Here is an 11,333-nt window from a genome sequence, read left to right as displayed (position 1 = left end):
GTCAAAGGCTCAAGGTGGGGTACCTCAACCAAATCCCCTTCCTCGGCCTGGGCAACTGGGAAGTATCGTCTCTCCGAGCAGTTCAGCGTCCACCGATATCCCTCCCCACCCCTTCCCAGTGCACAAGCAAACGTCGCTGGGCCATTTGATGATGATGTCAATTAACGGCTCTCGTTGGTTAGTGTGGTTGTCAAAATCTTGCGTTGGTGGATTGGGGGAGTCTCAAATTAATTCCGATCGGGTTTGGTTCCTTAATCTTCCACTTCAATATGTTTCGACTGATGATTCACCGTGGCTGCCGCTGGTAGATTTTGTTGGGCTTTGTGGGGTTGCGAGTGCTGCGACAATTTAGTTAGGGGGTGAGGTCAAGTGGAATTCAGACGATGACTACTCCTCCTTCTGATGACGCACGCCAACACGTGTTAGTTCGACTGATTCAAAACCGTTCTTCACATGCTTGCCAGTTCCACGCCTTCTATTCTGTTGACACTGGGTAGCTTGGCGATTTCTACTGCCTCGGCTATCAGTCTCTGTGACCGTAGTCTCTCGACCATAGTCCTCTCCTCAAAACCTCAACATTTTTCACATTTATTTTGTGTTCCGTGTCTAGTACATGTTGTGTAATTGCAGAGTCTTTTAGTAACGCTCGATATTCATCTGTGTTTCTCGGCGGCCTGTTTATTTTCCTCTTATGCTCTCCAGTCTGGCGTGAAGTTCCCTGGCCGTCTGCCCCATATAGCCCTTAATGCAGTCGTTACACTTGCTTTTGTAGACATAGTCCCTAGTTCTATTTGCCCGGAGTCGACCCTTCAATTGTGCCAGAGCAAAGCGCATTGTTTCGCCTCTGCAAAGATACTCTTATGTTGGCTGTGTTTAGAATTCTTGGAATGACCTCCGATGTCCCTGGTTTATATGGAATAACAGCGGTCCCAAACCATTCTCGTTTGGGTTTCGCCACCGGTACCAGCGACCCCTCCCCCCCAAAAAAAAAAAAAAACTAAATTGTCGCAGCACTCACAACCCCACAAAGACCAAGGAAAATCTGTCAGTGGTGCCCGAGGTAAATCATCAATTGAAGCGCCCTAAAGTGGAAAGCTAGGGAACCCGATCAGAATTAATTTCAAACTCCCGCAGTCCACCAACGCAAGATTTTGACAACCACACTAACCGACAAGAGCCGTTAACTGACATTCAACACTGATCTAGGGTGATAATCTGAACAGGATTAATTGATTGGTTCTCGGTTTTCCCTGAAACCTGGTCAATTTAGTGACCTGCTCACTTGGCTTGATGAAGCTTTTGTGCAAAAGTGAAACGTCGCCCAGATAAAAAACTACCAATTGTTTTCCAAGCCCTTCTGAAACGATGACTTCTCAATCGGTTCCAAACATTTTCCAATTGGTATGTCAACACTTGTCTTACCGTCTTCAATAGCAGTTGTCGTGGTTTAGGTAGGACAAAAATGCAGCTATTGCTGAACAGACGATTGTTGGCTGGTTCATAAGAGTTGCCTGATTAATGTCGTGGTAGGCATTTAGCTTATATGCAAACAAACAAAAATTGGAGTATTCGATCAGCAGTGCATCAGCGATCACCAAGATCACCGTAACTAAGGTCACTAAGAGTTGGTGTCATTTAACAAAATTCTACAAAAATTCAGAGTCAAATTGATGGCTGACTTTTCAAAGACGCCTAGAATTGATAATTCATGGTCCCAGTGCTGCCTGTGATTGCTCTGACAACATCCGAATCACTCTGAGATATGTTCAGCTGGATGTCTATGTGCACTACCAGTGTAAGCGTCCCTGATCCGTGCATCCGAGTTTGAGCTGCCTTTTGTCCATTCGGACTTGTCATATTACAATAATACCGGACAGGCCAGTCTCAACAAAGTAGTGTCCAATGAACGCCTACTCTGAATAGAATCTGACCAGTAAGGTTACGTCCACAACTCATCAATGGTAGTATACACCTAAGCTTGTCAGTGTTCTACAGGCTTCGTGAGTTTTACGGCCAGATGCCTAGCTAAAAAGATCATTGAACACCTACCAATCAAACGTCCTGAAAACTGTCCGAGTTAACCAGACATTTCGTGATTATAGTTAGCGCAACAAGATAGAGGATGCGTCTGGAGAAAAATGACTCACTTTGGGTACATGCGGATTGAATTCAACAGCCCGGTGTATGGCTTCCACGGCACTAAGCTCAGCTGGAGTCAGTCCCCGCCGTGAAGCAATATCCGGAGAAAACCTAGAAGCGGTGTTGTAAGGAAGAGAGGATAGAAACGGATAAGGTGATGGGATACCGGATGCCTTGGGTTCAGAAAGCTCAGCTATACTCCTCCTTATTTATGGAGACTGGGATACAGGAAAAAGAGAAGCCAAAAGAAAGGAATTTCTCGAGCGGTAGAACTGAGAGACCTAAATATCACTGTGTTCGGCGTTGCGAAAACCAGAAGTGGTGGTGGTGGAACAGACTTTAGTCAGTGAGATGGAACTCCAGGCAGGGCGAAACAGTGAGCGGGCCTGGGAAGTATAGAAGACAAAATAAACGTGTGATGATGATTCACTTACATATTGGACTGGTCTGATAATGGAATTGAAGCAAGCCTTAGGGTTCATTTGGGTCGATATTTGAGATACCGGATTACTGATCCTTGATACCGTGAGCTTCATTGACAGTGTCTTACCGATCAGTCTAACGAGATGCATCAGATATCCGAAAAGACTAATAACTATATTACAAAACTGAAGAGCACATAATGAACATAAGGAGTAGGAAGGGGTGGGGTTAAACTATCACCATTAACATGGACAGCACAATGCAATGTTTAGCACTGACGCATCACTACCGCATAAAAAACAATTTATTATGAAAAAAAGAACCAATGGGAGTAAGAAAAGAAGACTGCAAAACTGTTGGGACTATTGCACAAAAAAACGGACAAACACAATTCGGGAGGTACTATCAAAGCCAAAAAACTGGAAGCAACGAAGACCAGCGTTATGTGGAAAATCCAACGCAAGGACTTTAACAAATACTACATTGGATAAGAAGGAAGAGAGTTATCCACCAGACTGCACGAACACCAACTTGTCGCTAAGCGGCAAGTCCTCTCTGCATACAAAGATCAGGAAGAACACGAGGTCAACTGGGACAGTGTCCACATAACAGTCTAATCAATAACAAATAATGGACGTGAATTTACGGAAGCATGGTACTCAGCTAACAGTCATTAACAGACACATGGAAATCGATTCAATCTACCAACTCCTCAGGGCTCCGGAGCACTCAAGCTCGAAACGATATCAACAAAAACGACTAAGACGGATAAAAACACATTCAACAGAAAGAGAACCGGTGGACTGCACACGTAACTCGAATACCTATCTGTAAATCAGAAGGCCTAACGGATGGAGATGGTGTCAAACAGAAGGGCATTTTATGAACCAATCAAGAGTTAGAAAATGGGACCACGGTGCAACTGAGATGGCAAACGGACTAATCAAATCAACGGAAGCACTGAAAACAGGCGTCTGATTGGCCAACCAAACACCAATCAACCGAATACTGACGATGCTTCCTGGCACTGTGATAAAACGTCCTCTAACCATGTCATACCGGATTAGCTGGCAGTGGCCTAAGTGAAAATTACCACCGTCACCAACGGCAAACGAAAACCAGAGAAGGCAAAGGCTTGACAGTCGTGCAACCATCATAAATTGCTTAGTAAGGAGTAGTATTAGTAATAATAATCGTTCCCTTTCAGTGCCTAGTTGTCATGACACCCATAGAAAGCACGGTACAATTACGGTTTGTGCAGCTGTCCAGATGGGTGAATCGGTCGATAAACCCAAAATGCTCTCTCCAGATTTTCAAGATGATATAAGGATACTCAGAATCATGAAGCAGCTGGAAGACATAAGTCTCATACCAGAACTAGGGATCACATCGCAAATCCTATTCAGAGTGAGCCGTGCGGACCGATGACCATCAAATGCTGAGACGATGTCATCCGCATAGTCCACTTTTATTAACCCTTCTCTGAGGTAAATTTCTATCAAGAGTATTGATTGCCTGGAGTGTTCATTCCATGGTGACACCGATGAATAAATTGAACACAAAGGGATAGAGAGGGCAATCACGCCGAACTTCATTAGTTGCGGAAAAACTTTTGAACAGTCTGCATCACTTACCAGGGCAAAATCCGAGTGGCGGCGTTATGTTGCCGTGTTGCTGAAACCACTAGCCATGCTACAGCAGGTGTAAGGTTTACATTTATACGGTCGGAAGCAGACACAGAAACCGACGGCCAACTAAGCAGTTGTATAAAATGTCCTACCAAACTGTTGGGACTATTGCACAAAAAAACGGACAAACACAATTCGGGAGGTACTATCAAAGCCAAAAAACTGGAAGCAACGAAGACCAGCGTTATGTGGAAAATCCAACGCAAGGACTTTAACAAATACTACATTGGATAAGAAGGAAGAGAGTTATCCACCAGACTGCACGAACACCAACTTGTCGCTAAGCGGCAAGTCCTCTCTGCATACAAAGATCAGGAAGAACACGAGGTCAACTGGGACAGTGTCCACATAACAGTCTAATCAATAACAAATAATGGACGTGAATTTACGGAAGCATGGTACTCAGCTAACAGTCATTAACAGACACATGGAAATCGATTCAATCTACCAACTCCTCAGGGCTCCGGAGCACTCAAGCTCGAAACGATATCAACAAAAACGACTAAGACGGATAAAAACACATTCAACAGAAAGAGAACCGGTGGACTGCACACGTAACTCGAATACCTATCTGTAAATCAGAAGGCCTAACGGATGGAGATGGTGTCAAACAGAAGGGCATTTTATGAACCAATCAAGAGTTAGAAAATGGGACCACGGTGCAACTGAGATGGCAAACGGACTAATCAAATCAACGGAAGCACTGAAAACAGGCGTCTGATTGGCCAACCAAACACCAATCAACCGAATACTGACGATGCTTCCTGGCACTGTGATAAAACGTCCTCTAACCATGTCATACCGGATTAGCTGGCAGTGGCCTAAGTGAAAATTACCACCGTCACCAACGGCAAACGAAAACCAGAGAAGGCAAAGGCTTGACAGTCGTGCAACCATCATAAATTGCTTAGTAAGGAGTAGTATTAGTAATAATAATCGTTCCCTTTCAGTGCCTAGTTGTCATGACACCCATAGAAAGCACGGTACAATTACGGTTTGTGCAGCTGTCCAGATGGGTGAATCGGTCGATAAACCCAAAATGCTCTCTCCAGATTTTCAAGATGATATAAGGATACTCAGAATCATGAAGCAGCTGGAAGACATAAGTCTCATACCAGAACTAGGGATCACATCGCAAATCCTATTCAGAGTGAGCCGTGCGGACCGATGACCATCAAATGCTGAGACGATGTCATCCGCATAGTCCACTTTTATTAACCCTTCTCTGAGGTAAATTTCTATCAAGAGTATTGATTGCCTGGAGTGTTCATTCCATGGTGACACCGATGAATAAATTGAACACAAAGGGATAGAGAGGGCAATCACGCCGAACTTCATTAGTTGCGGAAAAACTTTTGAACAGTCTGCATCACTTACCAGGGCAAAATCCGAGTGGCGGCGTTATGTTGCCGTGTTGCTGAAACCACTAGCCATGCTACAGCAGGTGTAAGGTTTACATTTATACGGTCGGAAGCAGACACAGAAACCGACGGCCAACTAAGCAGTTGTATAAAATGTCCTACCTGTCAGGACTATATAAACCATACCTTTGCACACACCATTAACCCATAATTTTCACTGTATTTTCAGCTCATGTACTACCGTTATTGGACAATTAAAGCATTAAAGCATTAAACATTACGCCCTGCTACTCTGTCTTCCTTCTAATCTTGACCTGGAACTACTCGACTCTCGCAACACTACCCAACGATCTAGACGTTCGCTTTCATCATGCATTAGACTCTAGGTATTATCTTTGAAAAGCCCATGAGGAGAGGGTGTCCTAGACCAGGTTCCGTACACTCTCCGCTTAACTGGGCTCCATTTCTTGAATATTCTGGTTTGCACCAAATCTCCATACCAAAAAAACACGTTACATCTGAACTGACGTTTGACGGTCCGTTCAGCTGAATAATTACAAGGTTACAGACGGATAACGAACGGTCTGTTCGAGGAAGTGCTGAGATCCACTGGCTAGTATTTCCGTGATCGGAAACCGCATGTCGAGTATACCGGTCATCCAGAAACGAATCATGTCTTCTGAAGACACTGCCTCCAAAAAATCACCGTGGGTTTCAATACATTTGCTTGATTGATGGTTCAATAAGGCTTTCGGTTGGTGAACGAGACAACAGTAGTACGCTAGTGGGTGGAGAGAACGCTAGGCCTGCATGGAGCATTAGGGGAAGGCGAAGCATAAGGCAGAGTGTGCATGAATTTTGTCAACCCCAGAAGATTACCTCAATCATTTTTAGGCCAAATAACGGTTCTGAATTTCCTAGCTTCGCTAAACCAATGACAAATTATGCAGAACCACGGGTGAGCTTACCATCTTGAGTGGCATTGCTAATCTACCCCTTAGTGTTCATGTCGGTTATCCCTTGTTGCATACGGATTTCGTTCAAAAAGTGGTCTCCAGTGAATACTAATTTGCACGGAATACTGAGATGAGTCCCAACTCCAGTTTATGAGTTCAAGGAGAGAATGAAGTTGATTGAACTTCGGGGACCACATCTAATTGACGAGCCAAGAGTTGACGAGACCGGTAGTGGAGAAAACATTCTCGGAGGAATTTTACGGCGAGAACATACTTGCTTTCGGAACACAACTGGGAATTCAGAAGATCAACAGTCTTTCCAACTTTGCGATGCCACTCCTCAAGGGGCTGTCGTGTACACAGTCCACTAAGAAGAGGTGCTTGAGCCACACAACTATGGGACGCAATGAGCTCATGTTAATAGGATCGGATATGTAAAGGCATAGAAGCGCAGTTAGATGCCAATGCTCTGCCCACAATAATACACCAGATGTAGCTATCGATGCTGCTACTTCGATTGATTAATTCAGTAGAAACCAGTTCCGTTAGACTGGTGAATGTATTGGCAAAGCATATAAATGGGTTGGGGGAAGCAATTAACCGAAAGCTACTGATGTCAGTAGCCAGCTTGATTGAAGTCATTTAGAAATTTCTTCTGCTTCGCTGAACATTCCGTCCGAAAGACTGGAGCTTACCATCTTGAGTGGCATTGCTAATCTACCCCTTAGTGTTCATGTCGGTTATCCCTTGTTGCATACGGATTTCGTTCAAAAAGTGGTCTCCAGTGAATACTAATTTGCACGGAATACTGAGATGAGTCCCAACTCCAGTTTATGAGTTCAAGGAGAGAATGAAGTTGATTGAACTTCGGGGACCACATCTAATTGACGAGCCAAGAGTTGACGAGACCGGTAGTGGAGAAAACATTCTCGGAGGAATTTTACGGCGAGAACATACTTGCTTTCGGAACACAACTGGGAATTCAGAAGATCAACAGTCTTTCCAACTTTGCGATGCCACTCCTCAAGGGGCTGTCGTGTACACAGTCCACTAAGAAGAGGTGCTTGAGCCACACAACTATGGGACGCAATGAGCTCATGTTAATAGGATCGGATATGTAAAGGCATAGAAGCGCAGTTAGATGCCAATGCTCTGCCCACAATAATACACCAGATGTAGCTATCGATGCTGCTACTTCGATTGATTAATTCAGTAGAAACCAGTTCCGTTAGACTGGTGAATGTATTGGCAAAGCATATAAATGGGTTGGGGGAAGCAATTAACCGAAAGCTACTGATGTCAGTAGCCAGCTTGATTGAAGTCATTTAGAAATTTCTTCTGCTTCGCTGAACATTCCGTCCGAAAAGACTGGACCTTACCGTCGTGTGACGGTTTGCGCACCTCAGCGGCCCATTGAGCTATACTGGGGGGTGTCCCCGCGACACTCAGTCTCTCCTGCCAGGTTAATCAATAGTTAGCGGTCTGACAAATACAGTCTCCTGGCGCCCCAGGTTGGGGGTTGGAACATGTGGCGACTTGTTCCGTAGAAATCGTATTGCATTTTCATTTCCCGCCAAAAACCGCTGCCTCTCGGTTAGGCTTTCGAACCAAAGTCTTCGGCTGAGGACCCTAATCGTCTACCTGTCCTCCTCCACCCTGAGAGTATCCCAACTCATGTACAATCATGACAATTACAACTTACAATACTCGCATGCCACATCAGCCGGATCGCCTTACTCGCTGCATACAGCAGGGCGAGTAAGCGTAAATAGGCTACTGCTAACGCCTCTCTCCTTTCTCCAAACATACTCTTTTCCCCTCTCCCAAACCCAATAACGGCTCTCTCCTTGTAGACCGAGCACCCAAGACTGCTGACTCCGTTCGTTGTGCATCGGTTCTGCGTGGAATATCTGCTCGTCACATGGCGCCGACATCCTCAGGTATCTCCAAATCAATCTTGAAGCATCGGAACCCAGTCTATCTGGTTGGCTTAAATGTCCTCACTCTGAAACAAGCAGGACAACAAGCTGCTCTTGCGCCCATACTGGACTCACTTGGCATTGATGTGTGCTGTATCTCAGAAACAAGAATTCAAGATGCAAGCGCAGTGATAGAGCTAACCGCCCCATCAGTCTCCACTCGCTTCCAGCTACGCACCTCTGGTGATCCAGAGGCCACTGAGGCAGGTTGTAGAGGGTCAGTATCGTCCTAAATGACCGGGCGAAAGGATGCTTGCTTGACTGACAACCCGATGATAGTCGCCTCTGTGCGGTTCGTCTGGCAACTTCTGTGAAGGAGTCTCACAATCGGGAAGCTGATCGCTGCCCGTTTGTCGTGTCCGCGTACGCCCACACTGACTGTAGCTTCGAAGCTGTCAAAGACACGTCTTACGACGCCCTGAATGCCCTGCTGCGGCGAGCTAAAAGCTCAGACATCGCGATGGTCGCCGGAGATATGAATGCACCAGTGGCCAGGTTTAGCGTATCCGAGACTCAATTAGGAGGTCGAAATGGATTGAAGTCGGTATGTACGGACAATGGTGAGCGATTGCTTCAGCTGTGTGCTGACCACAAGTTGTTTTTATGCAGCACCAACTTCCGAATTAGCCGAAGTCGTCTGGCCACATGGTGTCCTCCAAGGACATACGGTTCAAAAACTCAAATCGATCACGTTACCATTAGCTACCGATGGCGCAGATCAATAATTGACTGTCGATCGTATTGGAATACATTAGTGGATTCTGACCACGCGCTCGTCCGAAGTCGTTTCTCCCTACGTTTTCCAGGGCCGCGCAAGGCGCGGACAAATCGCTTAGCAACTGAGATTGGAAGATCCGGACGTTAGACAAATTTATCAGAATCATATTCTAGAGTCTCTTCCAAATGCTCCACCATCAGATGTGGACTCGTAATGGGAAGAGATTGCCACCTCTTTGCATAGTGCTGGGAATTTTACCAGTGGCACGGCCCAATCAAGCGCACGCAAGCGCTGGATATCAGACCGAACAGTAACACTGCTTAAATCTCGGAGAAACATCCCAGCCGGTGCGAAGAGTTATCAGACATCAAGTGAAAGTGAGCTGGCGATCCGACCGTGAAGTATGATGGACACAGAAAGCCAAATAAATGGAAGAGGCCCAGAAAGTCGGTAATGCCCGAAGATTATTTCAGTTGATCCGTGCGACCGGTCCCCGGAACACCGATGTCATGCTGTGATGATGACGATGATTCGCTGAACGTCTTTGAGTAGTCTTTGTTCTGTACTTTCGTGCGTTGGCTTTCAGAGGTTCGTAGCAACCAGTTGAGACTAATCAAAACTGAACCAACAGCAACAACTACGTACGTACATGGGACCTGTCACAGGGACGCCAAGCCCAAGGCAGTCTGATAGTTGCACCAAGGTCTCTGGGTGCATTCCAGCAGGGTCGGTAATGATTAATCAATATAGCCACGTGGAGTAAAGTTCAGGACGCTGTTTTGGGGTCACCTTGATCAGTGGGTCGAACTATCACGCGATCGATGAGACATGTTTTCGCAGCATGCGATCCACCGGTGGATCGATTAGTCCTTTGACTCAATTAGTCAGGAAGGACAGACAAGAGATTAAGTAGACGTCTCACAACAGCTGTCTCAGAACCTTACTGCCAAAGCTTTCAGTGAGGCTATATTGACCGACCGGTCAGAAATATTGCCTTATTATTAATCGAGCCTGATCGACTGTTGACTGGAATGTCTTTATAGGTGGATTACGAGCAACCCATTGTTCAGGCACGAACAAGTGATCACTCTTACTTCACCTGTGAGGATTTCCAGCTGATTCTAGTGGGTCACTCAGCTGAATAACGGAGGGCGGATAACCTCAATTTTCTGCAAACCTTTACTGAAAAACGATGCATTGATCGCTAGCACGATGAACCCCATCGGTAGCGAAAATGGCAACATGAGGTTGAGCATGTCAGATAGAGCGTTACTGTCCAGGGTCTATGAGTTCAGAATATTTTTGGAACTGCTTCGGTGATGATAAGTTTGACCAAATGAGGATGTCACCAAGTCATCGACAAACAAATTTTTGGCCAGACACTGAAAAGCATTTGTTGAGCAATCGGATTGGGAATAGGAGCAATCAGATGGGCTATTCCATTAACAGAATACTGAACACCGTTAAGCTGCGTCGCCGAGCAACCTTAAGTGTGATTGTCAGTCAGTTGCGACGGATAAAAATACGAACAAACGCAACAAAAATATATGGATTGATGAACAAGACGGGAGAAGCATGCAAACCGGACAAGATGGTGGGCACTGAGGCCCAGTGAAAATCGCCATTCATAGCTCACACGAAAACAACACCAAAGACATGGCGGACATCATTCAGACACAGCGAGTGTGCTATCGGAGCAAGCGTGGAGGAGTCCGAAAGTCCATTCAGAAATTTCTGCAAGTGATCCCATTTCGGGTACAACTTGTCTCGTCACCCGGAAATAACACATTCAATTTCGAAACCATGGGAAGCACAGAAATGTCATCATATCAGGAAGACCTCTTGAGGTCACTCGAGCTGTATTCCAAAGAATAGTATGCAATATGTGCGCGCGATAATTAAGTAATGTGGACACATATCTACACTAGCCAACACGCTATCCAGACCAACTGAACAATAACCAGATAGTGTGTGGAACAAGAATTCCGTGTACCGAAATCTAATCAAACCGTTCAGCTGCGACATTTTGCTGTTAAGCAGGCCGTGAGATGGCCCAGTGGTTGGAGTGC

At 45.6% G+C, this 11,333-nt stretch overlaps 2 protein-coding genes across 2 annotated transcripts in view; one reads left to right on the top strand and one right to left on the bottom strand.

Moving 5' to 3' along the window:
* Positions 1-11,333, bottom strand: part of T265_02038 (hypothetical protein) — a gene marked incomplete at both ends in the record, with an annotated part of 38,569 nt that overhangs the window by 8,229 nt on the left and 19,007 nt on the right. Inside the window, one exon of the mRNA XM_009166186.1 lies at positions 2,148-2,250. Within this exon, the coding sequence (XP_009164450.1) occupies positions 2,148-2,250 (103 nt within the window). The remainder of the gene's footprint in view (positions 1-2,147; positions 2,251-11,333) is intronic.
* On the top strand, positions 9,693-10,879 carry T265_02039 (hypothetical protein; the record flags this gene model as incomplete). The annotated part of the gene is made up of 2 exons (XM_009166187.1): positions 9,693-9,778; positions 10,714-10,879. The coding sequence occupies 2 exons, from the start codon at positions 9,693-9,695 to the stop codon at positions 10,877-10,879; spliced, it is 252 nt and encodes an 83-aa protein (XP_009164451.1).

Source organism: Opisthorchis viverrini, assembly GCF_000715545.1.
Source record: "Opisthorchis viverrini unplaced genomic scaffold opera_v5_23, whole genome shotgun sequence".
Classification (NCBI taxonomy): domain Eukaryota; kingdom Metazoa; phylum Platyhelminthes; class Trematoda; order Opisthorchiida; family Opisthorchiidae; genus Opisthorchis; species Opisthorchis viverrini.
Note: the sequence above shows the minus strand (reverse complement) of the source record. Positions and strands in the feature narration are given on the sequence as shown.